At 60.6% G+C, this 18,895-nt stretch overlaps 1 protein-coding gene across 4 annotated transcripts in view; it reads left to right on the top strand.

The window, feature by feature from the left end:
• Nucleotides 1-18,895, top strand: part of EHMT1 (euchromatic histone lysine methyltransferase 1) — a 146,272-nt gene that overhangs the window by 59,443 nt on the left and 67,934 nt on the right. For 3 of the 4 annotated variants that reach the window (XM_047769111.1, XM_047769114.1, XM_047769113.1), the window contains exons 2-6: nt 3,290-3,350; nt 9,109-9,680; nt 13,802-13,982; nt 16,691-16,827; nt 16,994-17,164. In XM_047769111.1, the coding sequence (XP_047625067.1) occupies nt 3,290-3,350; nt 9,109-9,680; nt 13,802-13,982; nt 16,691-16,827; nt 16,994-17,164 (1,122 nt within the window). The remainder of the gene's footprint in view (nt 1-3,289; nt 3,351-9,108; nt 9,681-13,801; nt 13,983-16,690; nt 16,828-16,993; nt 17,165-18,895) is intronic. The other variant, XM_047769112.1, reaches the window with a different exon arrangement.

Here is an 18,895-nt window from a genome sequence, read left to right on the forward strand (position 1 = left end):
TCCACTGTGAGGCTGCTGCTTTGCCCTTTGTGCTCGAGAAGAATCTGGTGGCAGGATACTTTGAGATGATGTCAAGATCCCATTTCCCACGGGAAACTTTCCCCCGCGAGTTTTCATGGTGGTTTTTAACTGCCAGCCCTCTTTCGGCCTTTGGTAGTTGGCATTCTAGGGTATGGAGGAGTTTCCTGTTAGATTTGGTATCTGTTCACGTACTTAATACTGGTGTTTTATTCAGTGGGTGGCATCGATTCCTGTCGCTGGTCATTTTGATGCCTGAAGTGTCCCAGACTTGGGGTGGCGTCCCTCGGGCTGCTCTGTGTTCTTTTGACGCTTCTTTCTCAGGCACAACGCGATGCTCTAGCTCCTCTCGTGCTTCCTGCCGCTTGGCTTCCGTCGTGTCCCCAGGGCTCTGTCTTGCCGGGGAGGTGGCACAGAGGGGGCAGGATGTGGGGCTGGCTGCCGCTGAGGGGCCCTTGCTCAGGGCTTCCGCTGCCGGGGCGGCGGCTCCCAGAGGTTCCCGAGTCCCAGGCTCATCCTGCTCTTTGTTTAGGCTCTTCTCGCAGAGCAGAGACTGAGGTCACCTGCCCGCCTTCGCTGCCGGGATCGTCACAGCCTCCGGCTGCTGGGGAGCTGGCGGGGTCTGGAGTCCGGGCCAGCAGCTCTCTTTGGCCCTGCTGTGGCCAGGGCCACGTGTTCTGTCGGTGACCCTTTCTTGGTGTCGATGCCGTGCGTCCTTGGCCCTTTGAGAAGGTGATGAAAGCCCTGTTCCCTCTTGCTAGGTACACGAAGGTTCACCTCACAGAGCATCTGAAGTCAGGAGGTTTCTGTCCTTCCTGCGCTGCTGTGGACCTCGGGCTCTGGGCCTGTGGACTGCTGGACGTGGCCCTGGCAGCGCCCAGGAGGAGTCAGAGTGACAGCGGCCGGGTTCTTTAGTCGCACGGCAGAGGCCGACTGTGCCCCTGGAGTTCCTGGCACCCCGAAGCAGGGAAGAAGTGGGGGGAGGCTTGCCCCGCACCCCCTGGCCTTTCCTTCCTCAGTCTCCTTTGTCCTGCCTCGTGCCTGGCCCTGCTGCCACGCAGCTGCAGTGGAGGACAGCACAGGCCCTGCGCTTGGAACCTGAGTGAGTGTGTGTGCTGTGGGACAGACAGGCTGGACCAGGGGGCGGCAGGGCAGGGTCTGGGCAAAGCTGTCTGATGAGGTGGAGCGTGGTGCCAGGGACCAGCAGGGTCCAGGGCTGCAGGAGGGGTGAGGAGGGTGGCCTCAGGGCTGCCCTGCAAGGAGGTGCTCCCTTCCTTCTGGGAGGAAGGCCCTGTGGCCTCTAGAGTTTCCTCTTGTGCCTGGCACCAGGTGCCAGCTTCCTGCCACAGAGTGGCTGAGAGGGCTTGTAGAGGGGTGGCAGGCTGCGGGCTTTCCCTGGAGGGGCTGAGGAGCAGGGGTCCAGCCAGTGCAAACAGACAGAGGGCGTTAAAGCACGGCCCTCCCAGGGTCTGAGCACAGAGAGAAGCCTTGGGAGGCGTTGGAGGGAGACCCCCTGGCCAGCTCCCCTGTTTATAACAGCACAGCCCCCCCCCCCCATCTCTGAAGTTACTGTGTTTCTTCTCTGTCCACTGGGGCAGGGCTCAGAGAACTTTTCTGAAAAGGACCACGCACCACGTGTGGCTTTGAGCACAAAGGTCTCTGTCCCGACCTGCGTGTTGTTAGCAGGCCTCTGGTGGTTAGTGCCCCGTGGCCTGGGCTCTGCTCGCCGAGGTCTCCCCTTGGGCTGGCAGGTGCCTGGGGGAACAGCAGGCGCTTGGTGATGGCAGCCGCTCTTCACCCATGTGGCCACGGGGACGACCAAGCTCTTTGGCTCCTAGAACGAGGTTCCACGTGCGCCAGCTAGGGGTGGGTGTCCCCCCAGGTGCCGTTGGCCATGGTCTGGGGGCCGGGGGTGGGTGGTGCCAGCAAGACCCTGTCCCCACGCGCCTCTCCGGTTCCTGAAAGAACCGGGGACCCCAGGGTCTTCCAGTTATACTTGAAAACCACTGAGTTTCAAACCACTGGTGGGGCCAGGCCTGGAGCCCGGGAAGGTGGGAGGGTGGCTGTGTCTGCCATCTGCGGGAGGGGGCCGAGCTGGCTCGCACCCTTTCCTGCCTGCCGCCTGGGGTGGTGGAGGCAGCTCTGCTGGGGAAGGCTTCTGGTGGCCGGCGGGCGTGGGGGTGGCCTGGTGGCAGGGTGGGCGCTGCTCCTGGAAGCCACACGTGGCCCTCAGCGAGACTAGCAGTGGGCTCCCGGCTCGGAGAAGAGCTTGTGGCGACTTTGGGAGAAAACGCTGCAGAGGTTCCAGCAGTGTTGTGGGAGTCAGGCCCTTGGAGGCCGCCCCGCTGAGCGGGAGCCCAGAGCGTCTGCATGAGCTCCTGGCCGTGGCGGGCGCCCGCGCTGCCGCCGCTGCTCCGTTGTGTGGGCGGGGGGGGGGGGGGGGTGCGGCCACACCTGCAAACCGCCCCTACGTTTGTTCTCTAACCAGACTGACCCTCCCGAAGGGAGGAGTTTGTCTTAAAATCGTTGCAAGAGACCTCGTGTACCTCACACCTGTTTAGTCGGCTCACGTTGAGTGCTTCACTTTTTAATTGAATTTTACGGGTTTATCCATTTCTCTGATTTTTTGATACGTTGTTGAACATTTGAAATACCTAGATGAATTACCGTCATCAGCAGGAGGCACTTTGAGATAAATGGTAGCATTTCTATAGCAAAGCAGTTGCCATGTCTAGTTCTGTAAGCAATGCATGGATGCGTTTTTGTTATTTTAAAAACTGTCCCCCACATAGAGATAAAGAAAAAGTTTCCTGGGATAAAGAAAAAGTTCCCGGACTGCTGGTCCTGTGGGAAAGGGTGTAGGTTTTTTGTTTTTTTGTGTGTGTGTCTTTTTGCCGTTTCTTGGGCTGCTCCCGCGGCATATGGAGGTTCCCAGGCTAGGGGTCCAATCGGAGCTGTAGCTGCCGGCCTACGCCAGAGCCACAGCAACACGGGATCCGAGCCGCGTCTGCGACCCACACCACAGCTCACGGCAACGCCGGATCGTTAACCCCCTGAGCGAGGCCAGGGGCTGAACCTGCAACCTCATGGTTCCTAGTCGGATTCTAACCCCCGCGCCACTCCAGGCTGTGTTTAGGCTTTGTCCTGGTTTCACATGCCTTGTCCTTCCGGTCCTTGATGGTGGCTCTTTACGTGTGGTTTGGATTCGCATCCGAAGCCCCTTGGGGGGCTTCCTGTTGGGCCCAGGCTGACAGTTGTTTCTCTTTGGCAGGCGGTCCCGGCAAAGGGGGAGACCAAGCAGGACTGCCCGAGAGCCGAGCTGCTGAGAGAAGGTAAGGGGCCTTGGGCACCGGACGCCTGGCAGAGGTGCCTCCTGGTCTGCGGGCCGGCCGGGCAGTCGCAGTGAGCGAGCAGCACACTCACCGCCCCCCCTCCCCCCGGCCTGGCTCCATGCTGGGTCCAGAAGGGCGAGTGGTGACTGCCTGCCTTGCAGAGAGGGTGGCGCCCAGTTCCCTGGCAGCGCGGCTGACCCAGGAGTGGCCAGCTCACCCGAGAGCCAGACCCACGGGTGTGTGGTACTTGGCCCGAGGCTGACCTGAGGCCTGGAAGTCACAGCAGGTGGCCAGGAGGGAAGGGCGGCTGGCTAAGGTGTCTGCCGGGGGGACCTGGGGGTGACAGGCTGCCTGCTGATGTGCCAGTGGGGGACACTGGGCTCTGGGACGGACTGTGACAGGCCACCCGGGTGCTGAGCAGGCACTTGGGCAGCAGTGCCCTGGCCCAACCCGTGAGGCTGCCGCCAGGAGCTGCCAGCACTGGTCTCCCCGCAGCCGTGTCTGCTCGGGGACTGGGTGTCCTGGGCTGCTTGTGTGAACAGCAGGGCTGAGCTGTTCAGAGCCCTGCCCGTGCCTGTGGTGGGGTGCAGCCCCCACTGACTTGGGATGGGGGGGCCTTCCCGCCACAGTGGTCGTGGCCCTTGTGGCAGGATCGCTGCCCTGGGCCCTTGGGCGTCCCAGCTGTCCTGGTGGCACACTGCCCCGGTGTCTGCCCTGGCTCTCGAAACGCAGCCGACCCCTTAGAGGACAGACAGTGGCTTGTGGGCGGTGGAGGCCGTGGCTGGAGAGGTTGCTGTGTGCGCGTCAGCGGGAGAGCACAGACTTTGGGCCGTCCTTCTAGGCACAGCACGCCGGCAGAGGCTTGGATGTCCCCGTCCCCCCCGGTGGCGGGGATGCCTGCCTGGTGATCACCTTGTGTCCCCCAGGCTGGCGGTGCCCTTTGCGTCCTTTAAGCTGTAGCATGGCCTCCTTGGCAGGAAGTGCTGTGCCCCCACCTACTGCTCTGACGCCTTGTCACGTCTCCGTGGCCGTCCTCTTTTGTGACCACTGCGTGCATGCTGCTGGTGGCTGTGGGCGAAGGCCGTGTGGGCACGTGGCTCGGGGCCTGGGGCAGGGCAGCCTGGCCTTGAGAGAAGGGGCCCAGCGGCCCAGGCCGCAGGGCAGGCCTATCTTTCCTGCATGTGGGTCACTTAGTGCGTCACCGAAGTGCCCGGATTCCAGGAGCTGGGTGGGTTGGGGGGCCTTGCTGCCCAGGGCTGTTTCCAACACCACCCCCAGGTCTGGAGCCTGCTCTCCTGGGGACAGTGCCAGGCCTGCCCTCTGTCCCTGTGGCACTTTTCCAGGCCACTAGGCCTGTTCCTGGGGCGTGGAAGACGGTGGCCCTGCCCCGCCTCCTGCCCCTACCCTGAGCCTTGGGGTGCCTTGTCCTGCCCACCCTGTCACCCCCTGCCCCGGGCCCTTTTTTCTGAGCGTGCCTTGCTAGGAGGGTGCCATGCCAGGTGCCGGCTCCTCCACGTGCACCACCCCTGAGCCAGGGCCTCGACTCCCCCTTTGGAGGAGCTTCCAGACTGGTTCCTGCGCAGCTGCCCCTCATCTAGTCCTTGGCGGTGAGGATGGCTTCTGACAGGACCGGGGGTTGCAGCCATCCTAGCGGGTGCGAAGTGGTATCTCATCGTGGCTTTTTTTTTTTTTTTTTTTTGCTTTTTAGGGCCGCGCCCAAGGCCCAAGGAGGTTCCCAGGCTAGAGGTTGAATAGGAGCTGTAGCTGCCAGTCTGTACCACAGCCACAGCAACACGGGATCTGGGCCGTGTCTGTGACCTACACCAGAGCTCATGGCGATGCCGGATCCTTAACCCACTGAGCGAGGCCAGGGATCAAACCCTCATCCTCATGGATACTGGTCAGGTTCATTTAACCGCTGAGCCACGATGGGAACTCCTGTCAGGTTTTTAAAAAATACAGATACGCATCCCTTATCCGATCTGTGACTTGCCGATATCATCTTCCGACCCGTGCGTTGTCTTCAGTTTCTTTTCTTTCCCTTTTCGTTCTTTGTCTCTTCTCTTGACTTTCTTGAATGTGTCCTTTGAAGCACAAAGTCCAGTCCAGTTTCTCTGTTTTTCTTCGGCTGCTTGCGCTTTTGTCATAACATCTAAGAAACCATTGTTTGAGAGAGGTTCACAAAGCTCTGTTTCCGCCTGCGCCTTCTTCTTACGGGTGTGTCTCGGGTCCACCTTGAGTGATTCTCTACGTGGCGCGGGCCGGCGCCCAGCTTCCTTCTTTGCAAGTGGAGACCATTTGTCCCAGTGCCGTTGGTGGAGGAGACTGTTCTGGCCTTTGGTGAGGGTCAGGGCTGGTTCTGAGCTGTGGATTCTCCTGCTGCCCAGGAGCCTCTCCTTACGCTGGCACCTGTGCCCTCGCTTACTGCCGGTTTGTGTACGTTTTGGCGCAGGCGCCAGCTTCACGTTTCCTTCTCAGGATCGTTTGGCCTCCTCTGGGTCGCTGGAATCTCCATGTGCGTTTCAGGGCTAGCTTGTCAGCGCCTGTGGAGAGGCCCTCGGGGTCTCGATGTGGGTTCTGCCGACTCAGGGTCACGCTGGGCTGTGACCGCTCGGCGGCGGGTGTCTCCCGTCCGTGGACACGGCTGTCTTTCTGTTGGTGTAGGTCTTCTCTGGCGTCTCCGGCCATGCTTTGGGGTTTTCCGGGCACAAGTCTTATGCTTTTATGGTCCACTTTTGGTGCTTTTTCAAATGAAATTTTATTTACTTATTTTTAGGGCTGGCCTGCAGCCTATGGAGGTCCCCAGGCTAGGGGTCCAATTGGAGCTGCAGCCGGCAGCCCACACCACAGCCACAGCAATGCCAGATCCAAGCCGTGTCTGTGACCTGCGCCACAGCTCATGGCAATGCCGAACCTTAACCCGCCGGACGAGGCCAGGTGTCGAACCCGCAACCTCTTGGAGACGTTTCTGTGTTGGATCTGTTTCCACTGTGCCACAGTGGGAACGTTAGCTTTTTAACAAAATGTTTTAAGAGAGAAGATAAATTCTTTTCTATTTTCGGAAGTGTTTATCCTCGCTGGTGCTCTTAATCCCGTTTTTTCGGTGGGCGAGTTGCTGTGTGGTCGTTTCCTGACGGTCTGAAGAGCCTCGTCTGCATTGTCGGACAGGCGTTTGTGCTGGTGTTCTCAGCCCTGTGTGTCTGAGAGTGTCCCGTTGAAGGGCGGGTTGCCTGGAGTTCCCGGGCACGGGAACTCGGCTGTTGCTGGCCGGCCTGGTGTGTCCTGGGCGCCTCGGTTGTTCCTAGCACTTCTTCCTCTGTGTGGGGGGCATCTTCTCTGACTGCCTTCAGGTTTTGATCAGATTTTCAGCGATTTGGCTGCGTTGTCTCTGGTCTGGCTCGTACTTATCTTGAGTGGCCTTCATTAAGCGTCTTGGTTCATTGGTTGTAACGTTTTCGTCCCACTTGGAAAATCTTGGGCGGAAACCTTTTTTTGGCTGTTCCTTCTTCCAAAGCACATTTTTCACTTCCTTCTGGTCTGGGCACTGAGCCTGAGGGGCCAGGCTGCTCCGGAGGCCGGGGGCTCTCAGGCCCTCCCCTCTGCGCCTTACTCTCAGATGCTGCTGGCGGGCTCTCCGCCCTGGGGGTCTTGTCAGGAGGCTGTTGTCTTCAGTGCTGCTGGTCGGGGGGTGTGGGTGTGGCGCCGTGTCTCTGGCTCTGTCTAGGGTCTCTCTTTTCCTCTAGACACGTCGCGGCTGCACTGACGGTTCTGACGTTCCTCTCTGCTGTGTCTCCTGCCTCTGCCACGTCTGCTTTGTGAACTTGTATTAGCGCGGAGTTGACTAGTTTCAGGTGTGCAGTAATCTGGGCGTTTAATTAATTGACTGGCTTTCTCTTCATTCTGGGTTCTCCTGCTCTTCTTTTTTTTAGGGCCGCACCGGCAGCATATGGAGGTTCCCAGGTGGGGGGTCAAATCGGAGCTGCAGCTGCCGGCCCACAGCCACAGCCACAGCCACGCCAGATCCAGGCCGCATCTGTGACCTACACCACAGCTCACAGCAACGCCGGATCCTTAACCCACTGAGCAAGGCCAGGGATCAAACCCGTGTCCTCAGGGATGCTAGTTGGGTTCGTTACTGCTACGTCACGGTTGGAACGCTTCTGCTTTTCTTCTGTCTCATGGTTTTTGGTTCGGTTTTTAAAATACTGTTGTTGGTGGATTGAATATGGCGTTGGATTTGCTTATCTTCTTTTTCTCCTGAGTTTTTCCAAGGTCCTCGATTAATGAGCTTGCAGGCAAGTTTGGCTTCTCTTGGCCTGTGTGTGAGCCTTCTGAGCACTGCAGTGGCGCACGGTTCATCAGAGGTCGAGGTGGGGGTGTTAGGAAGGGGCCTGACTCGGGCGCAGGTGCCTTTGGGCCCCGGTTAGAGGGCTGCCCTCAGGTCCCTGCCAGAGCCGCGCCCGGAACTCTGTGCCCTCCCGGGCGGCTCTCGGTCGCTCTCCCGCCTCTCGGCTCGGGCTTTTCCGACTCGGAACAGGCCGTAGTCCTCCATCGGTTTCATCTTGTTTAAATTTTCCTTAGCTATGCCTTGTGTATTTCCGTGCACAGGTCTGGCACCCTTGAGTATTTCGGCTGTTCTTCTGCTGTAGTAAGGAGCGTTTATGTTTTACTTTCCAGTCGTGTGTTGCCACCGTGGAGGTTTGCAGTGTATCTTTTGTACTCGTGTATTCACATGCAGGTATAAGGACCGAAGCAGAGACCCCAGGTTGCCCCGCGGTAACGTCTGGAAAACAGTGGCACGACGTCAGCCGGGGTGTTGAGCCTGCCCTTCTCCCCACCGCCCTGGGCTTTCCCATGGTCCTCGCGCTCTTATCACACGCGAGGTTTGCGGGTCTCCCCCTGCAAAGGGGAGCGCGCCCCTCCTGTGCCCTTTCGTACCCGCTGCCCCTGCCCCCACACGCAGTCCCGGCAGCGCGGCCTGCTCTCTCGGTCTCCGCGTGGTCACCTCAGAGACCGTGTCCGCGGCAGACTCAGCCGCCGTGGCACCGGCCTGCTTTTCTCGCAGCATAACCGCCAGGGCCTCGTGCACCTCGCTTCGCAGCCCTGCCGAGCGGGGGTCTGGGTGCGGCGGGCCCCCCGCCTCGTGCTCCATTTACTCGCTGAGGGACCCCTGGGTTGATCCTGGTTCTCAGCTGCTACGGCACGGCTGCTGCGGGCACTTGCGTTCGTTTTTGTTTGGGCGTAACTTTTCGTTTCTCTGGGGTGGATAACCTGAGGGCATTTGCTGTCCTGGGCCAAGTGTGCCTTTACCGTCGGGGAAACGGCCGAAACTGTTTGTTTTCCAAGACAAACGCACCGTCGACTGTTCACAGCAACCACACGCGAAGGACCCGGCGACCCTCTTTTTGCTCATAACCGTGTCCGCGGAGGGCAGTGGCCCTGTATCCCAGCGCGGATTTGCTACTGTTCCTTTTGGAGAAGCGTTTCATTTTGGCGAAGTACGGTTTATCCGTTTTCCTCTGGGCGGGCGGTAAGGCCAAGATGCTGCTGCTTATCGCTAGGATTTTTTCCTGAGGGTTTCGTGGTTTTTCGTTTTACTTTTCTTTTCCGTCTTGGTGGGAGGCGAGCTGTCTGCACCCAGATGTCCGCCCTGCAGGAAAGTGGCTTCCAGCCGGCCAGTGTCGGTGCCCGCAGCTCGGTGGCTCGCGCAAGGGGGTCGCAGGCGTGGCGGCACTGATGCCTTCTTCTCTGTCCGCAGGGTCACCCATGGCTGCCGACGAAGGCGCAGCAGACAAGCAGGGCGGGGAGGCCCCCGAGGCTTCGGACGGGGAGGCCAACGGGGCCTGCGACCAGAGCGACGGCGGCAGCCCGCCGGCTGCGGCGAAGCACACTCAGGAAGGCACGAGGGTCGGCCCGCAGGAAGGCGCCGGCCCGGTGGCCCGGATCGCGGAAAATGGCCTTGCAGACAGAGACGCAGAGCCGGCGAAGCAGAACCACGTCCGGGCCGACGGCTTCGCACAGACGCCGGGCATCGGCAGCAACGGCTACTTCCTGGGCAAGGCCCCCGTGTCCGAGCCGCCGCGCGTCGCCAGCGCCCTGGCCGCCTCCCTCCCCGGCCACGCCGCCAAAACCCTCCCCAGCGGGGCGGCCCGGGGCCGGACTCCTGGCGCTTTGCCTCCGCCGCCGCCACCGCCGCTGCCGCCGCCACCGCCGCCGGCCAAGCCCGGGGAGGTGAGCAGAGACACAGAGGACAAGAAGCCCCCGGCCCCGGGCGCCGACGTCAAGGTCCACCGGGCTCGGAAGACCATGCCGAAGTCCATCCTGGGCCTGGTAACCGTCCCCGTCGGGCTTGGGCCGCCTCCTTGTCTGTCTTCTCCTTTGTTTTGCTCAGCGGGCGGCCCGGAAGGGGTGGGCCTGGGGGTCTGCCCGGCGCCCTGGTCCGCCTGCTCTCTGGGCTGCTGCGCCAGGAGCCCGTGGCCCTCCCCGTACCTGCTCCTCCGCCCGCCGTGTCGCACAGGGCGACACTGAAGACGCCCCGCCCGTGCCCAGGCCCGCGGGCAGCGTCCCGTGCCCCAGGGTCTGTCCTGCGCCCCTCCTTCGGGGCCGATCTGGCAGGCGCGGGTTCCAGGTTGGCCGTCAGAGCCCTGGCGTTTCTCATACCCGAGCGGCTCGTGCGGATGTCTGCGCCATGCCTGTGTCCACCTGCAGTCCCGCTGGGCAGAGACCCCAGGGGCCCCTCGTCTCGGCCCGAGATGGGGTCTTCCTGCAGCTCTCGGAGAAGGCCCTGCACGGCTGCCCGTCCCGGAGCCCCTTGGGGGCCTGGCCTCTGCCTCCCCAGCGGCCCCCTCACCGCGGGTCCTCGCCTGCCCCTTGGCGCTCAGCCCTGCGGGCCACTCCATGCGGGGCTGTTGCCGTTTTGACAGTTGGTTTTTCGGGCTGTGTCTCTGACTAGTGTTCCTGGTTACATGTGTGTCTTGTCCTTCGGAAGGCGTCGGTTAGAATCTGCCCACGGTCCCAGTGAAACTCCCATCTCCTCAGGTGGGAGCTCTGTGTGGACGTGGCCGCCGTGTTCGGGGTGGGTTTCCCGGAGGGGTCCCCCGGGCCTGTGCTCAGCTTCGCCTCCTGCACGGGAGCGCCGTGCGAGTGCTAGGAGCTGGATGCTGCCAGGGGCCCGTGGCCTCCTCAGTCTCTGCTGCTCCTGGACGGCCTGGGAGTGCTGCGGGGCCGAGGTCGGGCCTGACGTGCCTCTGCCCTCTGCCGGGTGCAGTGTCCCGGACCTGCCCGAACTGAAACGCTTCCGAATGGTTACGGAGTCCCGGGAAGCCACACCGTTAGTGCAGAGACCCTGCCTCTCTGCCGGGCCCCCGGGTCCCGCTTCCTGCAGCCAGGGCACCCTGCGGGCGGACGCCCACCTGGCTCCGCGAGGCGCCCTCGGGTCCCGCAGCCCACGCTGCCCCTTCCCGCACCTCTGAGGGTGTGTGTGCACGTGTTCTCCAACACGGGGCTATGGAGGGGAGGCCTCTTCCCTTACGCCACACCTTGGACCCCTGACCCCTGACCCCTCCAAGTCAGGCCTGCGGGGCCCTTCTTTGCGTGTGGACAGGCTTCGGGTGTGGACCCGCTGGCCCGTCGGAGGCCATTGGGGGTTTTCAGGTTTGGGCTCGGATGTTCGTGTGACCCTGGACGTTTGTGTACACGCTTCGGGTTGGACCTAAGTTTGGATTCTCTGGGTAGAAGGTCCAGGAGCACAGTCGCAGGCTCACATGGCCCCCAGCCCGCACGCCCCCGATGCTGCCTTTTACGCCCCCCGCGGTGGACAAGCAGCCGAGGCCCCTGCGGCCTCCAGGGGGTGTTTGGCGTGGCTGCCGCCCCTGCCACGGCTGTGCTGTCCCGGCCGGCGTGGCTTTAGTTTGGACGACCCTGGCGGCGGAGGCTGTTTCATGCGGTGATTTGCCGCCTGGCTGTCCTGTTTGGTAAACCGTTTTTCATAACTTTGGCCACTTTACAGTTAGGTGTGTTGTGAGCTTTGCGAGTTTGGGTTCGGACCCTCGTCAGGTGCTGGTTTGCAGGCGTTTCCCCTGGTCTGTAGCTGGTTCTCATCCTCTCGGGAGGGTCTGTCTTAGAGCAGAAGTGCTTCCTTTGGATGAAGTCCGACTTGTAAACTGTTTTCCCTTTTAGGACCGTGCTTTGGAGGAGTTCCCCGCCGGCGCATTAGGTTAAGGATCTCGTGTTGTCCCTGCAGGGCTCTGGTCGCTGCCATGGCCTGGGCTCGATCCCTGGCCCAGGAGTGTTCACATACCTCAGGAGTAGCCAGAAGAAAAGGGCAGTCCCTGCTGTGGGGCCGTGGGCCAAGAATCTGACTGCAGCGGCTCTGGTCGCTGTGGAGGCGAGGGTTCGACTCCTGACTTGGCCCAGCGGGTTAAAGGACCTGGTGTTGCCACAGCTGTGGTGTGGGTTTGATCCCTGGCCTGGGAACTTACATATGTCATGGCCGTTTAAGGAAAAAGAAAGAGTATGTGCCTTTGGTGTCCTGCCCAAGAACGCTTAGATCCTGAAGGTTTTCTCTGGTTTTTAAAGTTTTTTTGGAGTTCCTGTGGCGGTACAGCAGAGTTGAATCCAGCTAGTATCCCTGAGGATGTGGGTTTGATCCCTGTTCTCGCTCAGTGGGTCGGGGGTCTGGCGTTGCCATGAGCTGTGGTGTAGGTCACAGGCATGGCTTGGCTCCCACGTGGCTGTGGCTGTGGCGTCAGCGGGCAGCTCTAGCTCTTACTTGGCCCCTAGCCTGGGAACCTCCACGTGCCACAGGTGCGGTCCTAAAAAGCAAAAAAAAAAAAAAAGAAAGAAAGTTTTTTAATTTTATGAGAACTTTAAATATATGATTGGGAGTTCCCATTGTGGCTCAGCGGTAATGAACCCAACTAGGATCCAGGAGGTTGCGGGTTTGATCCCTGGCCTCGCTCAGTGGGTTAAGGATCCGGTGTTGCCGTGAGCTGTGGTGCAGGTCGGCAGATGCGGCTCCGCTTCCACCCTTAGCCTGGGAACTTGCATGTGCCGCGGGCGTGGCCCTAAAAGGACAAAACAAAGCAGAAAACAAATACGTGGTTGGTTGTGAATGAATTCTGCGTCAGCTGCGAGGCAGAAGTCCACCTTCTTCTTTTACCCGCCACGTTTTGCCCCGTTGTTAGGGATGTTAAAATGCGTGTCAGAAGTTTACATTGTTTATTTATCTCCCTGGAATTAAACTTTCATTCCATCCCCACCTCTAGGCTATTACTTTAATATGTTTTTACTGTTGTTGTTTTTTTTTAATTAAAAAAAATTCTTTTTTGTCTTTTTGTCTTTTCTAGGGCTGCTCCCACGACATGTGGAGGTTCCCAGGCCAGGGGTCTCATCGGAGCTGTAGCCGCCGGCCTCCACCAGAGCCACAGCCATGCGGGATCCGAGCCGCATCTGCGACCTGCACACCACAGCTCACGGCAACGCCGGGTCCCCAGCCCACTGAGCAAGGCCAGGAATCGAACCCACAGCCTCATGGTTCTTAGTCAGATTCGTTAACCACCAAGCCACGACGGGAACTCCTACGGGAATTTTTTAATGTTAAGTCTAATTCATGTTTTTTGTTGCTGTACTTCTGTTGTAACATCCAAGGATTCATCCCCAGACTCCGTGTCACGAAGCTTCCCTCCTGTTTTCCTCTCAGAGTTGCGTAATTTTAGGTCTGATCGTTTTGAGTTGATCTCTGCCCGCGTGGAGGGGACATTCCCTGGCAGGCGGCTGTCCGGTGTGCGCGGCCCCGCGCGCTGAAGGGTGCTTGTTCTCTGCTCGGCGCCCCTGCTGGGTGCACACTAAGACTTGGTTGGACTGAGAAGAGCCTGGCCGAGGCTGTGGGTGACCGAGGGAAGCGAGCAGAGTGGGAGGGGGCGTGCTGTTGGGGTGAGGCCTGGGCTCTGACCTCAGCATCCGGGGCTCTCACGGTCTCGGGGGGCGAAGGCTGGAGGCCTTTCGGAAGTGGTGGAACTGAGCCAGAGGCAGCCTTCAAAGCCTACTGCGATGGCCTGTGGGGTGAAAGCCAGCGGGGGTGTGGCAGGCTGGGGCCGGGGTCGACCGGAAAGCACCTGCCCGGAGGTTCACGCGCCCGTTCTAGGTGCATTGAAACCCGGTCATTTCTTACCGCCTAGACTGAGGGTTGGCAAGCTTTCTGTCAAGGAGCAGGTAGGAGCTCTTTCCCTTCTGGGAGCCGCTGCCGCCCTTTAAAAATGCAGACTTGGGGTCTCCTGATGCGGGTGACAGCGCCGTGGTGCCCGTCTCTGTGGGGACGGTGGGTTTCTGGGCTCCCCCCATCTCTTCTTTCTCCCGGTCTCTCCCCGCCTCGGTGGAGGGGCTCCTGGGGGGGCACGCTGTCGCAGCGCCACCTGCCTGGTGTCACGGTCGGTGTTGTCTTTGTTTTGAAGCACGCAGCCAGCAAGGACCCCAGGGAAGGCCGGGACCCCCGCGACCACGAGGAGCCGAAAGAGGAGATGAGCAGAGGTGCCTCTGACTTTGGGCGACAGCAGCTTTTACCCCCCTTCCCGCCCCTGCACCAATCGCTACCTCAAAACCAGTGCTACGTGGCCACCTCGAAGTCACAGACAGGTAAAGCAGGGCCCGGCCGCTGCCCTGCCCTTGGGGGTTCCTGGCCTGCGCCTTGCTGGACGGGCGGCGCCTGACCGTCGGTGCACTTGGCCTGGGCAGGCGGCCAGCTCCCCGCCCCTCGCCCAGCCCCCCCACAAAGCCTTCTTCTCTTGTTCTCCATCCTGAGATGAAGCTTCTTTCCATTGCTGGAATCTTCCTGCTGGTCTGACTGCTGGAGACCCGCTTGAGAGGTCTCCTGGCTGATGAGTTTCTCGCTGCTGAGGGCGCCGCAGCGGAGGTCGCGCTGAACCAGCCACTTCCCGGCGAGCAGCCCCCCACTGTCCTGAGTGCACGTCTCCTCTCCGTGGTCACCTGGGGAAGTGGGGCCCACGGGGAGACACGTTCCTCCAGACCCCCCCGGTGGAGGAGGCCCTTTCTCTGTGGCTCTTGCACATCGGGCGAGGGCTCACACACGAGGGGGTGGCCTGTGCAGGGTGTGCCGGGGGCCACGCACCTGCAGGCTGCGCCTGGATGGGGGCCTGTCTGGTATCATGGGTCACGTCTTCCGGACCTCGAAGCCGCTTCTTGCTCATAGGTGACCCCAGACCCCCCTGAGAGCGGCTGGGATTCTGCAGGGAATTCCTGCGGCCCTCGTTGGTCTGCATGCACAGCTCTGTGTTCCCTCCCTCCAACAAGTCACATTTTATTTCTGAAAGGTGGACCCAAGTTGCAGACTTCGGGCCCTTTGCCTCCAAGCTCGTCAGTGTCGTTTCCCAGAGCAGCGGAGTCTTAGGGAGTTCCCTCTGCTGCGTGGCCTGTCAGCACCCTTTGCTGCTCAGAGAGGGCTTGTGGGCAGCTTCCTGCAGCCCTTGGTGGTGTGAGTGATCTGGGCCGTCCCACACGGGCAGGCCTGTTTCCCTGGGTCCCGTGCCCGTCCTGGCCCGTCTGCAAGGGGCGTGTGTGCAGACCGCCTCTCCCAGGGGTGGGTGTGGTGACTGTTCGTCCAGCGCAGACAGGTCCTCTGGTCCCCCCGGTGGCTGCTGCCCCACTCAGCTCCTGGGGTTTCTGCCACAGGAAGCACCGCAGCCTCCTGGCCTGGCATCTGCCTGGTTTTTGTTAAGTCTTGCCTGGCGCCTCATGCCCTGCTTCTCTGGCTCCACTCCATCACTGTCCTGGACAGCTCGTCCCAGGTTGGCCCTTCAGGGTGGCTCCGGAGCCCTGTGATGTGACCCCGGCGCCCCATGGGGACTCTTCGGCTCAGCTCTGCTTCCTGGGGCCCGGTGCTCAGGACCCAGGATCAGCCCATCACCCCCTGGCCCTGACTTGGGCTCTTTCGACTCAGTGGTGTTTGTCTCCAAGACCGAAAGCCAGCTGGGGTTGCAGATCCTGGGGCCTCACGCCCGGGTGCGTGGCATTGCCAGGATGTCAGAAGCCTTAGCTGCGTGATTGGCTCCCTGTTGGGTGGGAGGCTTCAGAACAGGCGTGCGCGGCGTGGGTAGCGGGTCCCCGCATCTGGAGGCGAGGAGTGGGGCGTCGGCAGACGGCAGCTCAGGCCCCTGCAGCGTTTGGTCGGCTTGGCCTGTGGCGGCTCCGCAGAGTGAGCGGGGAGCCCACGGGGCCAGGTCCCCGGGTTGGGGGCGGAGGCGTGGGGCTGCGGCCTCTGTGCCCTCCCCCCGCTGCCTCCCTGCCCATGCGTCATTACCTCTGGTTGGCGCTTGCGGGTCCTATCTTGTGAGAAGTTGGGTCACAGTGGCAAGGGTGCCGCCCAAGCAGGAAGGTGGCAGAGTTGCTGGGGGCTCGCAGCCCGTGTCACTCGCTCCAGTGATTGCCCGGGAGGCTCCTGCTGGCTCGCCTGCCCTGTCCAGCGCGTGGGTGTCCCTGCGACCACACTGTGGCCCACGTGGCAGTTGTTCCCTCTCTCGCCCCCTGCTGTGGCAGGTGCTCCGACGTGCCTGCGAGGGGCCACTGGCTTGACTCTGGTGCCCACAGCCCACCCAACTCTCCGTCCTTTCTCTGCACTTGGTAGAACAAACGCCTGAGGTCTCTTATCAGCCACTGAGTGCTGCTCCTCCCTGTTGAAGCAGTGGGTATCAGCTGCTTTTTTTCAATCCTGGAACTTTTTAAAAGAATTAAGTACCACAGAGACCCTCTTCGTGTGAAAGCAGTCGACCTGGAACTGCTTCGCTTGGACCGGAGTCGGGGCCCCCGAGCCCCGCTCGGCCTCCCTGCCGCTGCCGCCCCCAGGGAACCTGGCCCCAGGTGCCCCTTCTCCCCCGGGAACCCTGGCCTCGTACTCCCTGGCCCCCAGGTGCTCGGGTGGTCCTTTGGGCCGTAGCTTTGAGGCCCCCTCCCCGGGTCCGAGGGGTGCCCAGGAAGGAAGGGCCCAGGTGCTCCGGGGTGTCTGGGGGAGGCCCTTCCTTCTGGGCTCGGGGGCGGCCTGCTCCTGCCGGGCTGCGAGCCCCCGGCTGGCTCTGGCCGCTTTCGAGGGCGGGGCTCACAGTCGCCCCCGTGTGGCTGGGTGGTTCCTCGTGAGGGTCTGCCGTGTGCTCAGCTCTCCCTGCCCAGCTGACGGCCCCTGAGCAGTGCCTGTCGCTGTTGTGGGCGCTGATGATTTTGGTGCTTAGAGTTTGTGAACTGTCGCCTCCCTTAAAAAACAGTTGAGTGGCGTTTCCTTTCCTTTCTTGTCCCCTTTTGACTTTTTTGTTTAGCTTGCTTGCCTTTTGTTTCAGCAGCCGCAGTATCGCGGAAGAAGAAACGAAGAATGGGCACCTACAGTCTGGTTCCCAAGAAAAAGGCCAAAGTGTTAAAGCAGAGGACGGTTATTGAGATGTTCCAGAGCATGGCTCACTCCAGCGCCGGCCGCCAGGTGAGGGGCGCCGCCGGGCGAGGGCCCCCTGCTCCTGCGCAGCCTGGCCCCAGCGCTCTCCTCCGCTCTGCCCGGCGGGCAGAGGCCCCAGCGCTGGGCTCCCGGGCTGCCGCCCAGTCGCCTCCCAGCCCCGGGGCCCCGCTCACGTGGGGCTTCTCCGTTCCAGGGCGAGAAGGACCCAGGCGACGGCTCCCTCCATGTGAACGGGGAGAGCTTGGACCTCGACTCCGAGGACGACGACTCGGAGGAGCTGGACGAGGACGAGGACCAGGGAGCCCAGCAGGAGGACAGCAGGACCTCGAAGGAGAGCGCGCTGGAGCCTGACCGCGCCCAGAAGGTGGGCACGAGCCCATGGCGGGCCTCCGTCCGGAGGGCGAGCCTTCTGGGCCTTGATCCAGCCCCTGCGTACTTCTGGCTGGGATTCTTAGGTGTTGTTTCTCTTGGATTTTGATGTAAAAAGCGTCCTTGTGTCCCTCCTTTCATTTTAAAGAGGGAGGTACTGTTTCCGGAGCGTCTGTGCTGCGCATGGCAGCGCACGAGTGCCCCCTTCGCGCCGCCGCTCCTCACCGGGAGTCAGGAGCGGCCTCGGTCCCTTTCCTCGGTCAGGAAAATGGGCACAGCTGTCTGTGCCCGTGTCAGAGCCGCGGTCTGACATCAGACCTGCCCGATGCCTAATCCCGGCCTCGTTCCAGTGATGTTTTCCTTTGGCGCACCACAGTGGCTTTCGGCAGGACGTGACGTCGGAGGTCCGTGTGGTGTTTGCCTTACGTGGCAGGCGCTTGAAGTGTCTCGCTGTGGTCACCGGGGCCCCTTCCTACTCGGGTATGCGCATGTTACCTTTTGTCGGGAGGATCTCGCATGCTGATGATTGTTTTCTGGCTTATGCCACACGTTTTAATGTGAAGGCTTATTTATGTTTTTTCCTTTCTAGGGCCTCACCCGTGGCACATGGGAGTTCCCAGGCCAGGGGTCGAATTGGAACTGTAGCTGCCGGCCCACACCACAGCCATAGCCACAGCCGCACCAGATCTGAGCCTCGTCTGCGGCCTGCACCACAGTGGGTTTATTCCCGCTGAGCCACGATGGGAACTCCAAGGTTAAAATATTTTTTACATGCAAATGTGAATAGTTCTCCCCACACGTGATCACTGATTATAAAAAGATGACATACCACATGGGTTAAGTGCCTTTTTTAATGGGAAAAGCAAACAAACTGTCTAATTATATTTCTCCCCAGGCCACAAACCGAGTAGTAACTGAGTCTCTAGCCAACATATTCAAAGCTGAGAGGATGAAAGAGCCAGTCACGGAAGCCCTGCTGCATACAGTCTGCTTGGTGCTGTCGCTTCTCCCTGCCCAGGGAGCTGGGGGCGCCTCAGGGCTTGAGCCAAGTAGCCGTTGCCAGCTCACGAATAAAGACGAAGTGTCGTTTCCCTGTGTCAGAAGAATTTTGCAAGGTGTTTTATTTATAGTGCCACCGTTTAAAAGTCGCTGAGCTGGAGGTCCTGTCATGGTCTAGTGGTAATAACCTGACCAGTATCCGTGAGGACATGGGTTCGATCCCTGGCCTTGCTCAGTGGGTTAAGGATCTGGTGTTGCCGTGAGCCGTGGTGCAGGTTGCAGACGTGGCTCGGATCTGGTGTTCCTGAGACTGTGGTGTAGACCAGCAGCTGTAGGTCTGATTTGACCCCGAGCCTGGGAACTCCATATGCAGCAGGTGTGGCCCTGAAAAGACAGGGGGAAAAAAAAAAGTTACTAAAGCCGACTGGACAACAAACCAGGCAAAAATTGCTTTGCTTTAAAAAAGAGGGGAAGTCCAAAATGCCACTTTCTTTCTTTCTTTTTTTTTTTTTAAATTTTGCTTTTTAGGGCCACATCTGCAGCATATGGACGTTTCCAGGCTGAGGGTCAGATTGGAGCTGTAGCTGCTGGCCTACACCACAGTCATAGCAATGTGGGATCCAAACAACACCGCAGCTTGTGATAATACTGGATCCTCAACCCACTGAGCGAGGCCAGGGATCGAACTGGTGTCCTCATGGACATTGGTCGGGTTCCTTACCACTGA

Source organism: Phacochoerus africanus, chromosome 2 (assembly GCF_016906955.1).
Source record: "Phacochoerus africanus isolate WHEZ1 chromosome 2, ROS_Pafr_v1, whole genome shotgun sequence".
In the NCBI taxonomy this organism is placed as follows: Eukaryota; Metazoa; Chordata; class Mammalia; order Artiodactyla; family Suidae; genus Phacochoerus; species Phacochoerus africanus.